General features: G+C 41.7%; 1 protein-coding gene across 5 annotated transcripts in view; it reads left to right on the forward strand.

The window, feature by feature from the left end:
• The window catches only part of ERG (ETS transcription factor ERG), a 149,081-nt gene that overhangs the window by 83,521 nt on the left and 45,829 nt on the right, over nt 1-19,731 (forward strand). The window contains exon 1 of one of the 5 annotated variants that reach the window (XM_059493845.1): nt 821-1,114. The exons of 3 other annotated variants lie outside the window; for them this stretch is intronic. In XM_059493845.1, coding sequence (XP_059349828.1) covers nt 1,097-1,114 — 18 coding nt within the window. In that variant the 5' untranslated portion in view covers nt 821-1,096. Of the gene's footprint in view, nt 1-820; nt 1,115-19,731 lie in introns of those variants that run through there. One more of the 5 variants, XM_059493844.1, reaches the window with a different exon arrangement.

Genomic DNA, 19,731 nt, shown 5'->3' on the forward strand with positions numbered 1-19,731 from the left:
GTATATTTTATGAAAATATAGAAAACTGTGAGGCTCCTAAGTGTGAAAGGGTTGTGCCAGCACTGGATCCTGAGTGGAATACCCTGGCTGGTACTGTGGAAGCACTTTGCCTTTCTGACATATATTTTTTTTTTAAAGTTCAGGTCTCTTATACAAAGGGACAGGGACAGTGTTTTGTTTGCACAGCTGGGAATTCTGGGGTGCCCCATGACTGCCAAGTGCTCTGAAAGGACAAATAAAAATATAACACTGAATAAAAAATGGCCATCACACTCTAACCAGGAAGGGACCTGCCAGTGAAACCATCTCATTTCCATTCATGGATAGAGCTGTGAATTTAGGGAAAAACATGGAAGATTTAAGACTGTTTATGGCATTCAGGCATCTGCTTTTGAAGTTTTGTCATTTGGTGACTTCCTCTCCTCAGTAAGAAAGAGACATCAAAATCAAATTATTGTCCCCGACCTATGTGCTTGTTCTCTAAAGAAAAAAAAAAGTGCTCAATCAGATAGGCTGGAGAGTGTCAATAGCTCAGGAATGCAGGAATGAGGTTAATGGACAAATATAGACGTGGTGTAAGCAGGCCCAGGCCTCATTAACATATTTGGAGTTACACCCATTTATACCCAGCCTGGCTTTGGCCCTGGATCAGCAATTCCCCAGGGACCAGCCTGCATCAAACCACTGCTGAATTTGGCCCATTTCATCTGACATCTGCATCCTGCCTCGAAGTGGCCTGTCACACTTACTGCACATCACATCACACCTGCCCAGCCGGCCACTGGCAATTGACTTTTTTGTTTAAAAAAAACACCAAAAAAGCAACAAAAATTAAAAAAAAAAAAATCAGTCACATATCATCAAGAAAAACAACATTGTTTTAGGACTCTTATCTCTTCACTCCCAAATATCCTGTTTCTTCGAGCTGCGGTGGCCAGGACCAATAGAAACCTCTTCCTGCCATTGGCTGACTTCATTTCCCAGAGTTAGCACAATCTCATCCGCTCTAAACAACCTCATCAAAACTTCTTTCTGGTCAGAGCGAAGCAATAATTATTATTAGCAATTATTAGCGATCAATAATCTTGATCACATTATGGCAAGCACTATTAAGGTAAGGAGGGGGGTACCTTTTTTTGGTTGGAATTTTTTTCTCACTGCCGTGTTCTTTGGTTTCCTTTATCAACCTAGATAAGTTAGAATTGGGCAACACCCCCACTGCCACAATAGAGGACAACAAGATTTCCTTTGTACTGCCTAGTAAATTTCCTTTTTCCTACTCCAACCATCCGCAAGGCTTAAAAACTTCAAACTCGGAAAAAAAATTGGGTTTTTTAAATTCACTGTTCAGTGGTGTGGATTGCATAGACGAAGCCCTTTTGTGAGAGCTTCTGAAATTTCTTGTAGGTATCCCTGGGACGACTTGGATGTGTTTGTGGACTGCCATGAGGGGAGAGGGTGTGCACTGCAAGGAAAAACCGGGCTCCTAAAGGGCACTAAACTTTTGGATACTTTGAAATGTTTCTCTTGCGGATGGGGACACAAATGGGAAGGAGAGGCACCAGCTCTTGTTTCTCTCTCTCATGCAGGTGTTAATTATGTGCTTTTCTAGAAACTCTTAACTTTAAACTCAGGACTTTTCTGGATGTTGTTTTAATGGTGGTGGGAAGATCTCGCGGGCGTGTTCTTTTTTTATTGTTTTAATTTTTTGGACAATAAAAATCTCCTCCTGGTGCATAATTTGATCTCAGAGCATGGTTTGTCGGCTTTGGGTTGTTGTTTTTTTTTTTTTTAAGAATGGCTTTGCTGAGTTTTTTTGGGCTGTGTCACTTAGAAAGTTGAGTAAATCTGTCTGTCTAGTTTTTGTTTCTTTGGACAGCAGTTACCAATAGAGCAATAGCTGTGATTAATTGCAGAATGTAACGGCAATTAAGTGATTTCTGATAGCGAAACTAATTTTACATAAAGAGCATGGATAGGGAGGACTCTGCTGTGTTGTTTTATCAGGTTTGGGATCAAGGTATTGTCGGATTCAGGACTGAGGTATTTGTTTTCGTTGTGGCATTGTCTGTTTCTGTACTTTTCTAATTATCTCAGAGATTTAACGAGGGGTATGGAATATCTGGCTGTTGGATAAGAAGGGCTGCAGTTGGATTTTTCAGTAAATTCTGCTCCAGTGTTTACATTTCAGAGATCATTTGATGCTTTTTGTTACAGTTTTGGGAAGCTGACAGTGGTGCCCGAGGGCAGTGCGATTGAAAAGTCAAATGAACCTTTTGTTTTTGTGTTTTTGTAATAACTGATGTTTTCATGAGGCTATCAATAGAGACATAGATCTTACTCTCCTCTGCATTGCTGGCCAGCATCTGTTAAATGCTCAGTACCTCCTGAAACTGAATTCCCTTTGGTTTTGGCCGTGCATTTCAGAGCACGCAGGACATGACAGGCACCTAATGAAAATCTTGAGTTTCAGGGAGTCAAGTTTGGGCTGAAAGGAGGGCTGTGCACTGAGGTTTTAATGATGGGTTTGCTTCTATTAATCAGAATATTGATACAAATTTATTTTGAAAAATAATGGCACCCACAAGATAGGACACCGTTTGCTCTTTAGGTAACTCCTATTATTTATTTCCTTTATGTTTCATACTGACTGAATTTTAATAGGCTAGAAGATGGTTAAATGATACCTAATTGTTGTTATTTAACCTCCACCTTACACTTAGAGAGCTGTTTTATACAGCCTGGTAATGCAATGTACTCAGCAAAATGGAAAAATGTACAATTCTCTGTCCTCATCTGGAGTGTGAATCTTGCAGGAGATCTCAGACAACCCAAAATGTTGAGGATTTTGCTGCCCAGGCTGCTGGGAAGGCCTTACATACTGTAGCAAGAATTAAAATTTTATTTTTGCAAGTGCAAAATGTGAAATGACTGGAAAGAAATGACAGGTGCTTTGTATTCGAGGTGCAGGAAATGTGCTCTGACATGAGGCTGAGACGGTCCAAAGATTTTCAATTCCTCTTCTATGGGGAGTGGATAAAGAAGCCTTTTAACTGAAGGGTTTCTGAAATAAAGACATTCCCTTTGAAGGCCAGGCAGGTGTTTGTTTAGATTTTGCTAAACTGTTACACACATATATATATTTAATCATATAAATATTGAATATAATGGCTTGTGTTGTCTGCTGGCAGTGGGTGCCCCAGCTCTCCCAGTGTGGAGAGCCTCATCTGGGAATTCACTGACTTCTTCGGGGAAGCCGTGGAACCACCAAATTTCAGAATTAGGATGGGAATCCTTCTGAATTTGTTTACAACGGGGCTGAGACTTCTCGGAACCTGCAAAGGTGACCTTCCAGTCAGGCTGTCTGATTCATCCTTTCCCTCTCACCACCCTGCAGATGGACCCGTGGGACACGGGGGCTCAGCAGGAACCCAGCTGCTGTCACTGGGGCTCTGGGCAGGCAAACCCTGATGGGACATTCTGGGGGCTATGAGATTGTGGGTGCTGTGAGATTTTGGGTGCTGGAAGATTTTGGGTCCTGTGAATTTTTGGCAGCTGTGAGATTTTGGGTGCTGTGAGATTTTGGGAGCTGTGAGATTTTGGGTGCTGGTAGATTTTGGGTCCTGTGAATTTTTGGCAGCTGTGAGATTTTGGGTGCTGTGAGATTTTGGGAGCTGTGAGATTTTGGGTGCTGGAAGATTTTGGGTCCTGTGAATTTTTGGCTGCTGTGAGATTTTGGGTGCTGTGAGATTTTGGGAGCTGTGAGATTTTGGGTGCTGGAAGATTTTGGGTCCTGTGAATTTTTGGGTGCTGTGAGATTTTGGGTGCTGTGAGATTTTGGGTGCTGGAAGATTTTGGGTCCTGTGAATTTTTGGGTGCTGTGAGTGAGTTTTTGGGTGCTGAATTTGACATCCTGAGCATGGTTTTCCCAGAGGATCACTCTCTCCTCACCCCATGCCCTCCTCCTGTTGCCCCCTGTTCCTTTTTCCCACTGTGGTGGAAGGTTTGTCCTGAAGAGGAGGAAGAGGAGGATGAAGCAGCAGCTTTTTCCCAAGCTCTGACATGGATAAATAATATTAATCTGAGTTCCCCACTGGACCATCCTTGCCCAGGCCAGGGATCTCTCCCTTGGATGGGGAGAGGTCAGTGCAAGAAGCTGTGCAGAGGAAGGTGCAAGAAGGAGCCTCCCCAAACCCAAAATTTTGGGTTGATATTTCATATCCCAATACCTGGTGCACACTCAGCTGAGCTCTCTGTTATGTTTCTTTGGCATTTTGGAGGATGAAATGTGGTTTTTCAAGTGGAAAAAGTCTCCTTAGAGTGAAGATTTCAGTGCTGACAGGTTTCCCTCTGGCTCAGGTGGCGTCTGACAGCACTGCAGTGGCACAGCAGTGCAGAGCACTGAAGCTGAACATTATAAAATAAATGCAGTTATTTGTATTTATTAGTCACACTAATTACTGTAAATACAATTTTAGAACATATCTGAATTGGACATCAGTCTTTTGTTTGTGTTTTGCCTTTTTTTTTAAATAGAATGGAGCAAAAATTAATTGAGTTACCTTGAGGTGCAGTAAAAATAGTTATCCTGGAGGTCATTTTGGTGTTTTTTTCCCATTAAATAGAAAAAATACAACTATAATTCTAATTCTTGTCATGTTCAAGTCTTGCTCTGTTTCTCTCTTCTCCTGCCAGTGCCATTATGCTTATTCTTAAAAAAACTTGTCAGTAACTTGACTTAATAATAATTTATTGTTTATACTTGTGGATATTTCTTTAACTTACACCTAAATAAGCTCACATCCACTCTTCGTTATTATTTGCTGAAGTGATGTTCATATGGAATCTGTGATTTCAGGGAGAAAAAGTCTGTGTGTTTGATAAAGGACAGGAGAATCTTTGTGGTTTCTGAGGCTTGAGGGTGAGGATGCACTGATTAAAGCAGAATATAGGAGGCAGGATTAATTTTTTTTGAGGAATCTTATTCTGTGCTTGTCTCTATACCATTAGTTTTTTCTCACTTTCTTTAGAAACTCCAAGTAGTCACTGAAATCCTTCTGAAAGCTGGAGACAGTTAAGAAATAAATCTGTTCTTGGCATATGGAAATGTTTAAGGCTTTGTTTAGAGGATTGCATCTGCACTGAGTCCAGCAGAGCTGACACAGTAATTTGTACTTTTGTTCCTTGCATTACAACAATTGTAAAGATCATTATCTTTTTTTTCCCCCCCTCATCTGAGTTAGCAGCTGATCCAATGGCATATTTAACTTGTTTAACTTTTTAATATATTTAACTTTGTTCACTTTATCAAAGCTTGTAAATCCTTCCGTTGGCTTTGGTGATGTTGAACATTTAAACATTTAAATTTTCTGAGCGCACACCTTAGTGCTCTGGTGAACCAGAGACAGCAATAGAGCCTTAAAGCACTTACCCTGATCCTCCACTCCTCAATCCAAACTTCCACCAATTTCATGAAAGTTTTATCCCAATAAAGGCAGCAGAATCAGAGCTATAATTATTTCCAGGTAAAGCACTATTTCTGACTCAAATACAAATGTGCAATTTCAAGGCAGAAATGAACAGAAGTTATTCTGGGGGGATTTTTGTGTTGTTTTCTTTCGCTTTTAATCAGCAGTCATTTAACTCAATTTTGTTTGTGTCTTCATATGCCAAAACCAAGTGAAATATAAGGATTTTGCTTTCTAGAATTAAGTCCCCAGGCAAGGAACAACAGCTGGAAAATGCATATGTTTGACTGTCTGAGCTTGTTGGTTTGTTTGTTTTTCCTGAACAAGAACTACATTATCCCTTAACAAAATGTTTTTCAGCAAGTTCCCCGTGTTACAAAAGGCCTTTCAGAAATAATGTTCAAAGAAACAAGTGCTCTTGGAGAATGACTTGCTGGAAGATAAACACAGAAGCAGTTTTGCAAAATGTCAATGCCAAAAAAAAGATTTATTTTCCAAGCGACGCTTTATAATTCAATAAAAATATATAATGCTGTTTACTCAGGAAGAAGTAGTCTTTGTAATGCAAGTTTCTAAATAAAGCCAAGAGAATTACTTGGAAAATTGGGAAAAAAATTAAAAAAAGAAAATTTTGTTTTGCATCACTTGTATTATGAATTTTAGCAAAATAAGGGTGATACAGTAGAAAATATCACAGTGCCAAACCTTGTCAGGGTAACTAATTCATTGACTGCAATGGGATTTTTATTATAACTATCTTTGAAAAATTAATTTCTTTGGATAGGTAATTATGCAGCCACCCTGCTGTCTTTGATATACATATCTATATATTATTTTTTAAATATATATTTGTGTATTACAGAAGAAATTTTTGCATTGAAAACATCAAGAAAAATGGGAAAACTTTGAAGCACTTATATGAAAAAGACATCAGTCCTTTCCTTAAGGAATGGATGTATCTTTGTGGTTGGAGGGGTTGTTTTGAATTTTATAACCAAGTCTGTCTGAGGCTGGAGAATGCTGTGTCCCTCAATTTATTCCTGCTCGCTTAGAAAAACTATATAATCCTGTAAATAATTTATAACTATGAACAGAGAGATTTTAGGAAATCTGGTGAGATTTGGCTTGCAAATATTACCTTTCTCCTTGAAATGCGTCTTTAGGCACCGGGTTACCAATTTTTACTATGCACAGAGAAAGACTGGACATTTCTTTCAGGAAAGGGATATTAGTGGTTAATTAATAAAATTCATTATGGTTTTAAATAATTGCTGTGTATGAACCAGCAATTACCTCTTCTGGTAATTATAATCAATCTTGTTTCAAAGTAAAATGAATGAATTGACAATCAGTCGCCACAAGAATGTCACCGAACATTAAAAGTTATACAAGAACGATGAGTAATAATGAAATTTTTTTTAAGGGCTGGGCTGAGGGACCCAGAGTGGCCAAGGAAATGTTTTTTTGGGAGCAGTGAGTGGAAGGCATGCCTGGGATGTGATGTGTTCCCCGTGCAGGGCTGTGTGTTTGCGGGTGGGAAGTGGTGTCACCAGGCTGGCGTGACCTCGTCACCCCCAGAGAGGAGCTGACTTGCTTAGTCAAAGGTGCGTGCTGCCAACAATGACAGGGACTGGCTTTATGCAAATACCTGCAGGAAGGGGTGGATCCCGGTTTTCGGGAAGTGACAGGGACTCTTTAAAGGTACCTGCCTGATTTAACAGGGGGGACAGAGTGGCAGACCAAGATATGGTGCCACAAGTGGAGAAAAAACCCCCAGGAGACTGGAAATGCTTTGACTGACAAATCCCTCATTGCAGCACGTTAATTCTACGTGGAAGGTTTTGCATAACTGCAGGAGGGTTTTTTTAAGCTTCATTCTTCAGAGCTGAAAAACATCTTTTTTTAGACTCTCTGTTTATTACCTTGATAAACAGCAAAATGCTGCCACAGCAATTACCTTGATGATAAAGGGTCTGTAGACAGATACTTCCTGCATTCATTTCCTACCCAGATAAGCTGCCAAAATCAGGGACTACCAATACAGGAAATGCTTTCAATAGGAACTTCCTATCTGTTAATATCTAATTCACTGGAAAGATCTGAGTCCTTCTTGTTTCATATAAAGGTAATGCTCTACCTGATGCTTTTTAAACACTCAAGCCACAGCACAATGCGTCTGTTGCTGTAATAAATTTCAAACCAATGCAGTTATCCTGGACTATGAAATATCAGCATTTTTCTCTGCAGGGGTAGGAAAAGTACCCCTGCATTTTATAATAATTGGGAATCAGGATGCTTCAAAATCCACTGTCATTTTGTCAGCTGAAAAATAATCCTCCTTCAAACTGCTTGTTGCCTGAATCCTTTGCTCATTTCTGTACATTCCAAGTAAAATACACATTTCAGTAGTCCATTAAATAGACATTAAAATACACATTTCAGTAGCACTTGAGGTGGACTTCTCCAACAAATAATTCAGAGCATGTTCTGGAGGTCTTGAAGATTCATGGCCATGTTTTGCAATCCACAGTGCTCTACATATTCATCCAAAATGACTGAAACAAAAATTTTACCTCACTGTGCTGGGAAATAGAAACATTACTAACCTGTGTGTTTGAACCTCTGCTAAGGAAAAAAGAGCAAAGGAAATAAAGACAGAAAACCTCCACTGCTAATCGTAACTTCAGGGTAATTTGTTTCAGGCACATGAGCAGCAGGATGAATGAGGATTTATGAAACCTGGAGTGAAATTGGCCAAAATGAAGTCAGCAGTATGACTTGACTGGGGCCAGGCTTTCACTCAAGTTATTCAGGAGTTCAGCCCAAAATTTCTGTGTTGTTTTGCCAGTGATTCCGCTGGAGTCATTCCAGGTTTCTGCCACTGTGAATGAGATGGGTATTTTGGCCTTTCCCTGCAGAACTGAGAAGTCCTTTGCTGTCGTGGCTTCATTTACATCCCACATTTTCCTCTGGGATGAGCAGTCCCACATTCAGGTATCTCCTCAGGTTGCTAAATCCGTGTTGTGCTCTGTACCTGGCATCTGAGGGCCTGGTTGGGTTTTCTGAGGCTGGGAATCTGAGGCTGGATTCACAGGCCTTTCCGGACACCATGGTGAATGCATCCCTTGGAGATTCCTTGGCTGTGGGACAGGAGGGCACCTGACCCAAAACCCCAGATACTACAGAGGGTTCTGCAGGGCGGAGATTAATTTTGACAAGCGGCTTTCCCAAGGCCGTGAGTGAAGAAGCTTCAGGAAGTTGCCCCTTGGCTTTGGGCTCACAGGGGTGCTGGAGAAATGCACGCTTTGTCCTGAAAGCAATGTTCCTCAGATGTGGTTTAGTCAACTCTTATCTGCTCACATAAATTTTTATTATTGTTAATCTTTGGCGTACTCACAGCAGCTTTCCTCATGCGTCAGTTATTCCCTTGGAAGTGCTCAAAACTGTTGCTTTTTACTAATCAGACCAGCTCACTAAAGTGGTGGCCAGAGACATTTTTCACATTATTTCCATGCAGGCATTACCTTTTAAAATATTTGCCCGCCATTTGTCATCGAGGCATCGTTACCTCTGCTGTTTTCATGGAATTCAGAGTCCGATTGTTTAGTCTACGTCAAGGGGGAAAAATGAGGGGGGTCCTGTGCCTTTAATGTTGTTTATAACGGTTGGACAGAGCTTGTCAGGTGAAGGTTAATTGCTCTCCAGTTAAAGCAGTTCTCTGCACAGATGGGTTATCAGGGCTGAACACTCGTTACAAGATTAATCTCGTTTCCGACAAGACTTCCCTTTCCTCCAACTGATTTTTGCTCAGCCATTGGACCTGTCAGCAGCCGTTAGGAGAAGGGTGGGTTACCTCTGGGATATTAATGCCTGCGAGCAGCCAAACAATGCCGAGCGTGTGTCATATCGGCGGGGAACATCTTTAGGAGACGGCACATTTCAGAGCTCTTCTGAAGGTCGAGATTCATAAACAACAGAAACAATCAGGAGTGTTTGTGTTAACCCTCCTCGTCGACACTTTTTTTTGTGTCCCTCCTCATCTCCTTGGAGTTTTTTTTTTAGGTCCAAGGGTGTATTTTTGGGTGTGTTTTAGCCAGCAAAGCAGCCCTGAGGAGATGTGGAGCCCAAGATGCTTCTGTCTGGTTGATTGATGGACAAGACCTTCAGTTTGTGCTTAAATGAGAGCAAATAAACCTCTCATGATGAGTGGTGACCACTCCCACACCACTGGAGAATGGTGACCACTCAAAAACCTCAAACTTTGGGAGTTCTGTCTTCGGCTCTAAGCCAAGACAGGGTTTTTGGGTTTTTAAATCAGGTTAAAATGAAAGGGGGAGGAAAGGGAGCATGACTTTCATTAGAATGTGTCTATGCTTAGCTATGTAACTTAGGAGCCTTGCTTGAGTCATGGTGAATGGAGAGGAAAAGGGTGTCTGTAGAATGACAAGGTCTTACCAACATTTTTCAGATACTCTGTGGAGGCATTTATTTTTCTCCATAGCTGTAACATTGGGAAATAGAGGCTAATAATTGATGGACCTAAGTTAGGTCCATCAATTAAACCATTAAACATGTTGAATTTTCCTCTTTTTTCCAAGCTGGAGCCATTCAGAGATGGATCCACTGGGCTGCAGAGGTATGAAGTGGATGTGAATTGTGAGGAGAAGCAGACACATCACATTCTTAGCACAGTTTTGCCTTTCTGGCCAAGGCTGCAGCAGCTCTGCCAGTCCAGGCTCATCCTGAGCCTTTGCATGGACTGAGTTCAAGGAGGCTGAGGCACGAACACAAGAGTCTCGCTGGAGTTTTTGGGTTTATTTCAGGAGATCTGATACAACCAAAATAACACAACTTGGCAGAAGGCTCTGGCTGCCAGCTCTCTGCCACGCAGCTTTAGTCAGTAAATTCTGAAACACCAAACAAATATTCAAGGCAACAAACAGGGTGGCTCTGATGTTTCCTTTGAGTTTCCTGTCCTGGCTTGGGATCAGCTCTGTCCTGTCGATGGTGCTGAGTCTCTTCATTGACTTCTGTGAACTTTGAGTCAGGCTGGGTTGTCCCAGCCAAGAAATCCAGCTCTGTGGAGGGTCCTGGGCTGCATGGCATTCACTGGATGATTTATTTACAGTTTGTTTTATAAACATGCAACAAAACTAATAAATTATACAAAAAACAAGTTTTGTTTAAAAAAAAAAACTATCTTCAAGTTTCTGAGAATTCCCTAATTTTCTTTTTTAAAATTTCTTTTAATAATCAAGTACTTTAATAACATTACTGCAGAATTCTTGGGGTTTCTCATACTAGCAAGATTAAAAATGCATTTTCCTTTGATTTAGAATCCACGGGGTTTAGGGAAATTTACTTGCTCCAGTTATAAAGCTGAAATGAAAGGTAGACAGGAATGTAACCTCTGGATGTCATCCTCTTCGGCACTGTGCATTCAGAGCCAAAGCAATTCAAGAGAGTGAATTCCATTACTGGTTCTAATAAGATAGGAAAAGTGCATAGTAAATCTTTACAATGCCAACCAAATCACCGCTGCTTCATGCCAAAAGAGGCAAGTTTAGTAGAAAGTTTTTTAATGGGCCAGGTTGAATTATTTTTAAAAGAAGAGAGTCCCTAAGAGGCTGTTAAATCTCTGCTTAGAGCCCTGAACGAGGATCTTGTTTTTCAAGATGCTGTTGGAGAGTTCCTGCTGCCTGTGCTCAGTGAGAATTCTGATGGTTTTGAAGAGGGAAGCTTAACACACAATTAGGAATTGTTGTTGTGCCACTTACCTGATGTGAGAAAACTCCTCCTTGTCAGTACCACCTTTCTAGAAAAAGGAAATTGAAAGTGGATTTTCCAAGGAAAAGTCTTTTTATAGCAAAATAATAGAATCTTTACTGTGAGGGCAGCGAGGCCCTGGCACAGGGTGCCCAGAGGAGCTGGGGCTGCCCCTGGATTGCTGGAAATGTCCAAGAACAGGCTGGACATTGGGGCTGGGAGCAGCCTGGCACAGTGGGAGGTGTCCCTGCCATGGCAGGGGTGGCACTGCGTGGGCTTTAAGGTCCCTTGCAGTCCCAACCATTCCATCATTGTGAGATAATTTGGTTTTCTCACTTAAAATGGGAAGCTTTAGATCCAGACATTCAAAATGAACTAGGAATTCCAAAGCTGTTTGTTGGGCAAGTGGGTTGTAGATTTGACAACTGCAACATCTTTAAAAAAAAATTCTTTTTAATAGATGTTGGAAAAAGATGTTGTGCTAAAAAGATGTTGTGCTAAAGCACAATCTGTGAAATGTGCATGTAAATTACTGACTTTAAACTCATTCTGTGTGAATTTTCTGTCTGCAATGGTGCCCACATCCTTTTCAGTCAGCGTGAATGCGAAATCTCACAGAATCACAGAATCACTGAGGTTGGACAGGACCTCCAAAACAGCCAAGTGCCAGCTGTGCCCCATGGGCACCCTGTCCCCAGCCCAGAGCACTCAGTGCCACCTCCAGGGCACACCTGCAGGGATGGGCACTGCAAAGCTCCCTGGGCAGCCCCTGGCAAGGCCTGAGCTCCCTTTCCATGGGCAAATTGCTGCTGCTGTCCCAGCTGAGCCTGCCCTGGCCCAGCCTGAGGCCGCTCCCTCTGCTCCTGTCCCTGTTCCCTGGAGCAGAGCCCGAGCCCCCGGCTGTGCCCTCCTGGCAGGGACTTGTGCAGAGCCACAAGGGCCCCTGAGCCTCCTTTGCTCCAGCCTCAGCCCCTTCCAGCTCCTCAGGGATTCTCCAGCCCCTTCCAGCTCCCTCAGGGATTCTCCAGCCCCTTCCAGCTCCTCAGGGATTCTCCAGCCCCTTCCAGCTCCTCAGGGATTCTGCAGCCCCTTCCCAGCTCCCTCAGGGATTCTGCAACCCCTTCCCAGCTCCCTCAGGGATTCTGCAGCCCCTTCCAGCTCCCTCAGCCCCTCCTGGCAGGGACTTGTGCAGAGCCGCAAGGTCTCCCTTATTTGCTGTCTTCAAATTTACTTATTTTCTCCACACCTTCATCACATCCTTAATGTAACCTTTTAGGACCCAGACCAGACCAAATTCTGTTTCAAATACGTTTCTCTTCCAGGCTTGGGTCTTCATAAAACTATTTTCCTCTTTTGTAGAATTTTTATTCAGCCTCTATGCATCTCATCTGCTTCTTGGAAGATGCAATTCTCGCCAGCTCTCAGCATTTTTATTGGGAATCTTGTGATATTTAGCAACTAAGGGTCACTTTCTTGAATTGTGAACATCTGAAATCTTCAGTGTTCACAGACAAATGCTCTAGTTCTAAAAATTTTGTCTTAAAAGCGAAGATATGGACATTGTGTTTAAGTAATTGTTTCCCAAGGCCTCATCCAAAACTTCCTGGTTGTGTTTCTGATTTGTAAGCTGGGATTCAGATGTTTTCTTGTCATCAGGTTAAATCTTATTCCTGAAGGTGTCAAGAAATAAAGCTGGCAGTTCAACCTCTTGGCGAATTTGCTGTGTAGTAACTGCCAAAAGCTTCATATTTAAAAAAAATTTAAAATATTCAAATTTCACATCACAAAATTATGATTATATAATCACAAGTAAAGAAAATGCATTTCTATTTATATATTCATAGAAATTTTCCCTCCAAATATTGTAATTTAGGGGGCTTTAAGGCTTTTAGTGCGTTGCAGAGGATCAATTAAAGATGCTCTAGGTTGCTTGAGAAAGGTCAGCATTACATTGGGTGTCTGTGAGCCCCAAAGCATTGCTTTGCTTTTTTCCCCTCCTAATTCTCTGTTTCTTTCCTTAGTGAAAAGGAGAGAAATTCATAAGGTTGAGTAAGAAGCTGAGTTAAAATGTTGCAAAAAGTTTAATATGAAAGTCTCAAGGTAGAGGTAGAAAGCAGTAGGATGTGATATTGAAATTAAGGTGAAAGGAAAAAAATGTTAAATTTTCTGTCAGTAAAAATATTCAGAATGCACAATGACATGATCTTAAAAATAATGAAATTTCAGTGAAACATATATATATATATATATATATATATATATATATATATATCTTGTCTTATCTTCCTTCTAATTCACAAATATTTTACTGAAAATGAAATCCAACAGTGTTTTTAGCTGACTCCAGAATTTAGGTTCAGAGGAACCTAAGGTTCAGTAGGATCATGAAAATTGGCAGCCACCATTGTTAAAAAGGAAGCTTGATAAATCCTCAGAATTAACTTTTTTGAAATCCTAGCTAAATAGGATTGGGATGATGCTGAAAGTGAAATTTCTAAGCTTGAGAAGGATGCTAAAACTAGATTCTCATTAGGAGGAACTTGATTTAAATTTTGTTTTAAATAATTTTCCCACTATTCCATGAACAACTGAAGCAATAATTATCAGTGCCAGTCAGTGCTGCTAAAAAAACCAAACCAAAGTGAAAGGTAGGAAAACAGAATCTGTTGAGGAAGTTCTTTGAGTCATGAAGTGTCCTAAGAAGGACAAAGTTTTCAATTTTTTTTGAAGATGTCAGCTTTGTATTGGAGAGACACTGTCAGACAAGAAAAGCAAAGTCATTTTACTGTGAATTTTCATGGCAGTGAGCATAAATCTGTAATCCCCAGTGTTCCAGGGACCATTTACAGTCACCGGCCTTGTTTAAATGAATGACAAGGTGGCCAAGAAAAGGAGAATAGAGGCCCAAACTTCCAAAAAAATTGTGGATTTGCAAACAGAGAAGTGCTATGCAAAATATGGCCTCAGTTAGCCCTGGCTTTCCCAGATTCCCAAGTCCCATTCCCAGATTCCCTGGCTGGCTGTTGTGTTCCACACCTTCCCCCTGCTCCAGCCACCAGCAGAGCCCTCTGGCACCACAGGCTTCAGCCTGGTTTTCATCACTCATGGCCTTTCCTTCACCAGGTTTCTTCCATCTCATTTTGCACTACCACAGCTCTTCCTCTGTGTTCTTTTTCGCTCAGATTGCAATTACTTTGTTTATTTAATCCTCAGTTCCCCTCAGCTTCTGAAAACGCATTTCTGAAGGACAGAGGTGGTTTTACACTGTGTCTCTTGGGAGGGACTTTTCACAAGGGATGCAGGGACAGCACACAGGGAATGGCTTCAGACTGACAGAGGGCAGGGCTGGATGGGGTCCTGGCAATGAGGAATTGTTCCCTGGCAGGGTGGGCAGGGCTGGGATGGAATTCCATCCCTGCATCCCTGGCAGTGCCCAAGGCCAGGTTGGACACTGGGGCTGGAGCAGCCTGGGACAGTGGCAGGTGTCCCTGCCATGGCAGGGGTGGAATTAGATGATCTTTAAGATCCCTTCCAACCTAAACCATTCCATAATTCTGTGATCTTCACACACTATCTTACACCCCTTTCCATCAGAAACACAGTTCACCCAACTCATCAAATCCAGGTCTTGTTGAAACCTATCTAACAGTACTTTGGAAATCTTTCCCCCTGAATAATAAGTCCCAAATGTATCATCAGCAGCCTCTTCTTTAATCCTATTATTGCTGGATGGGACATTTTGGCTTTTTGAATTCCATGTGATGGGTGCTGGCTCTGGCACAGGGCTGGGAGAGAGATTTTTCAGTTTCATCCACAGATCCTCACCATTAAATGAAAAAAATCACTCTGTATTTTAAGAAGCGCTGGTTTATTTTCATGTCTTCATCTGAGACATTTTAATTGTGATTTTCGGAGCTTTTCTATTTCTCACTGAATTATCATTAATAGCCTTTAAGAGCTTTTCATCTGACTTGAAATGGGACATTATTCTGCTCAGCTGCTAAAATTGCATGGGCTGCCACCAAACTCAGTTAATGCTGAAGTTGTTTTAGTGCTCTGAAAAATATCTATTAATTAGATGCTCTTAGCTCTTACTTGCAAATAGTTCTATTTATGGCTCATATAAAAGATAAATTTAGAATGCAGATTTTTTAGCTACCAAGTTTTAAAATGAGCAGCGTGGTTTTTGTTGCAAGGAATGATGATTTCATTGACACTTCAGAAATTTTGTAAAACTTAGAAAAATATCCTGAGAGATGTTCCTAGAAATACAGGATCAGGAGCTCTGGACTTTGATATAAATAGGAACTAATTTTTCAAATAACTGACTCAAAAATATTTTTTGTACATGTTACTGTAGTGGTTTTTTGTTATATATTGGCACAGTCACCAATATAATATTTAGTGTACTCAACATAGAAAACGTATCTGTAGAAAAAAGTAGAATATAAGAAGATGTGGCAAGAATTTTAAATGTTTCTAGAAAATGTTTTCTCCACAGTTGTGCTTGAAGCTTCAGAGGGTCATAAACAGCTTTAAAACACGCGTGGACAGTGATGAAATACTCCACATGAGGAAACAAGAAGTTTTACTGAAGCTTTAGATCTGTTTTCCATATTCTTACAAAAGACTTGGTTTCTAAAGATCTGTTTTAGATTTAAGTCTCCCTGGAAGTATCTTTAAGAAAGCTTTTATATACTTAGATGATGTTCTGAAGAGTCAGAGTTCCCCTGATTACACCAGTGAAGTGTTTCTGTTAACTCTGATGGAGCAAAATGAATTTGCTAATTGTTTAGGTAAAATTGGTGTGTGAAATCCTCAACAATCTCTGTTTGGCTGGCTGAAAAATTATGGCCTTGAGAAATGGATGCTTTGGACAGATGCTCAGTTCAGACACAGATACCAACAAGAAAGTTGGAGAGGGACTCTGCTGAGGCCTGGAGTGACTGGACACAGGGAATGGCTTCAAACTGCCAGAGGGCAGGGATGGATGAGATATTGGGAATTAGGAATTGTTCCCAGAGCAGCTGTGGCTGCTGGAAATGTCCAGGGTCAGGTTGGACACTGGGTCTTAGATCAGCCTGGGACAGTGGAAGGTGTCCCTGCCATGGCAGGGGTGGAATGGGATGAAGTTTAAGGTCCTTTTCAACTCAATTCTGGGATTCTCTGATACCGAGGCTGGACACCTCCATGTGCATCATCATTAACTCCTCGCCTTGCCAGTGTATCAATCACACCCAGTTACCAAAGCCTCATTACCTGCATGTGTTCCAGGCGAGCTGGATGATGTATTAATAAATAATAAGTCTTTTCTTGGTCAAAGTCCAATATTCATGCTGCCAAGCTCTCAGATGGAAAAGCCCCCCCTTCCTGCTGTCATGTCAAGAGAGCACAGGGTGCCCAGAGAAGATGTGGCAGCCACATCCCTGGCAGTGTCCAGGGTTGGATAGGGCTTGGAACGCCCTGGAGCAGTGGAAGATGTCCCAGCCCACATCAGGGGGTGGAATTAGAAGTTCTTAAAGATCCCTTCCAACCTGAAACTTTGCTTTTCCTCCTGCTTTCACCAGGCTTTTCTCTTTACCTTCATTACACGTCTTGCCTGCATGCATAGTGGCCTTTCATTATTTATTATTTTTTGGTCATTCAAATTGAGAAAATAACCTCTGGCACAGCTATGACAGTCACACTGCTCACACTTCTGCTTTGTATCTATTTCCCTCAGCTTGTGTCTCTTCTGTTTTATCTGTAAGAATTTTCTGACAAGGTCTGTCTAATCCTTTGCCCTATTTCTGTGCCCAAGACAGCAGAATCCATTTATTTCTTGCATTTGGCACTGCGTAAAATTCATGGTTAGTAAATACTTTTGAGGCACTGGAAATGTCCTTTTTTTCTGCAGAATTACAGCAAGTTTAAGTAAAAGTGCACAGTAGGAAGTGAGCACATTGTGACATGAGTGTTGCCCCACATCTCCCTCTCTGCAGAGTGCACCTTTCATGGTCATGCCAGGCCCCTCTGACAAATGGTTGTGTTTGGGTTTTCACTGCACTGACTGCAACATCTGTGTGTTTGCATCTTTTATCAGCAGAAGAAAAGAAAGGAACCCCATTTTTCTCTTTCATTAGAGAAGATGTGTCTCCCTACCCAAAGATTTCAAAGCTGGTCAGATTCTTGATGTCATGGATTCATAGAATAGTTTGGGATGGAAGGAACCTTAATAATCACCCAGTTTCAATTCTCTGCCATGGCAGGGGCACCTCCCACTGTCCCAGGCTGCTCCAAGCCCCAGTGTCCAGCCTGGCCTTGGGCACTGCCAGGGATCCAGGGGCAGCCACAGCTGCTCTGGGAATTCCATACCAGGAGTCAATTCCTTCCCAATCTAACCTGACTTTACCCTCTTTCAGTTTGAAGCCATTCACCCTTGTTCTATCACAACATATCTTCATTTTCCAGCTCTTCTGGATCCCCTTGAGGCACTGGCAGAGTCTCTGAGCTCTCCGTGGGGCCTTTTCTTCTCCAGCTGAACATCCCTGGCTCTCCCAGCCTGGCTCCAGAGCAGAGGGGCTCCAGCCCTGGATCCTTTGTGACTTCTGGGCTCTCTGCACCAGCTCCAGCTCCTCCCTGTGCTGGGCTAGGGCTGGGGCAGCTCTGCACGTGGGAAATCACCTGAGGGGACACAGGGACACAATTCTCCGTTTCCTGATGCCCAGGTTGGGGGATCAGCCCAGCCCAATTCCAACTGTGTTGATTCTACACTAGTTTTTTTCCTTACATGAATAATCCTCATGGCCAGAAAGGCTGGAATGATTTGTTCCTTCCTTACTTCTATTCCTTCAAATACAGAAACGGGATTTTAAAATGTCATGGTAACATTTATCATTTTCTTTTACCACATGTGTCTCAATGAATGGGTTTTATTCCTGTGGGAGCTCAGCCCATAGGTTTTCTTGGACTTCTGAACAGCAGGAGCGTTGGAGATTGCTCAGGTCAGCCAGGAACTAAGTGAACAAGCTCATCTGGTTTTCCCTTCTAACTGAACAACATCTATCATTTCTCTTTATTTCGTCCATGTTTTCATTTTATTAGATTGCAGAGAAGCATAAATGGTGTCTGTTTACATTCCTCACTGATTCAGCTTGAAATGCTGACCAAGTATGGCTTGAGGAGTCTATAAAAGGATGGGGTAGATTCTGCCTCTCAGACATGTAAAGGTGTTCCTGGAAGCTCCAGACCCAGAGTGCAAATCAGTTAAGCCTCCTCGACGATTTTGAAACCTCAAATCCTTTGAAATAGTTGGCAGCCTGCCTGTTGCATATTTACAGTTGCACAACTCACAACTCTTCCCCTCTGTGACTTCTAAAAGTTCCTCCTTCCTTTTTTTCTCTGGGTCCCTTGGCAGCATCACCGCAGCTCCTCTGCCTCCCTCCAGCTCTTCGCCCAGCCCTCCTCCCCTTTATCTCTCTCTCTCTCTCCTTGGTGTGGCACATTGTTCTGGGGAAATGGCTTGTTTGGAGTTCACACTTTGTTTTCCTGCTGTTTTTCTGGGAAGCTGGACGTGGCACGAAAGATATGGGAACAGCTTGTAGGAAATGGGTTTGTTTGGGGAAACAATAAAAGAGAAACAGCCTGCATATCTCTCCACCTCTCCTGGATGTTGGAAGGCCTGGATTACAGTATCTAAAGACATTGTTGGGGTGATTTTTCAATACAGCCCAAAGAAAAGCAAATAAAAAAATATATTTTTAGCATATCTTAAACTTTGCATCCACCCAGCTTCATTTCTTGTAGCAATGTGTATAAAACACTTGTTAGTGAGGTGTGGAGAAAAACCACCTTAAAAAACCCTCTTAAAGGTTTCTATTGCTGTGGTAAATGCAGATCTCACAGTTCTGGACAGGAGATTCCCTTAATTTGCATTGATGTTCTCAGTTCACTTTCCCATCAGTGGCAGCAGCTGATCTTTTTTGCTTTTCTGGAGTTGATATTGGTGCTCTTACAAAAACCAGTCAATATCAGAGCTGCAGGGTCTGGATTTTGACTGATAACTTTGGTAATCACTAGTTTGGAAGAATTATTGCCACAGGGAAAAGCTGCAGGATTTTTCTTGCCACCACATCAAAGACATTGCCACGTGCATTTTCCTTTTCTTCTTCAGGTGTAAAATTAAAAATGGGCCACGACCTGTTTCTGCTGCATATGAGATTCAGCAGAGAGCCACAAGCTCCTACAATCATAAAATGGTTGGAGTTGGAAGATAAAGGTTAAATTTGTGAGGCAGAGCTCTAAAAAAAAAAGGAAAAAGAATGAAACAGTTGAAAATTTTCTGAAGTAATTGTATTTTGTGATTTTGAAGATTTTACTTAGAATGGCATTGCTTAAATAAAGTAATAAGAACTTAGCTTAAAAGCAAAAGCACAGGTGTGAATGGGATTAGATTTTTTTATGCTGTCACAAACAATTTGGTGTATGTGTGTGTGTGTGTGTGTGTGTGTGTGTGTGT

This window comes from Ammospiza nelsoni, chromosome 2, assembly GCF_027579445.1.
Source record: "Ammospiza nelsoni isolate bAmmNel1 chromosome 2, bAmmNel1.pri, whole genome shotgun sequence".
Taxonomy (NCBI): Eukaryota; Metazoa; Chordata; class Aves; order Passeriformes; family Passerellidae; genus Ammospiza; species Ammospiza nelsoni.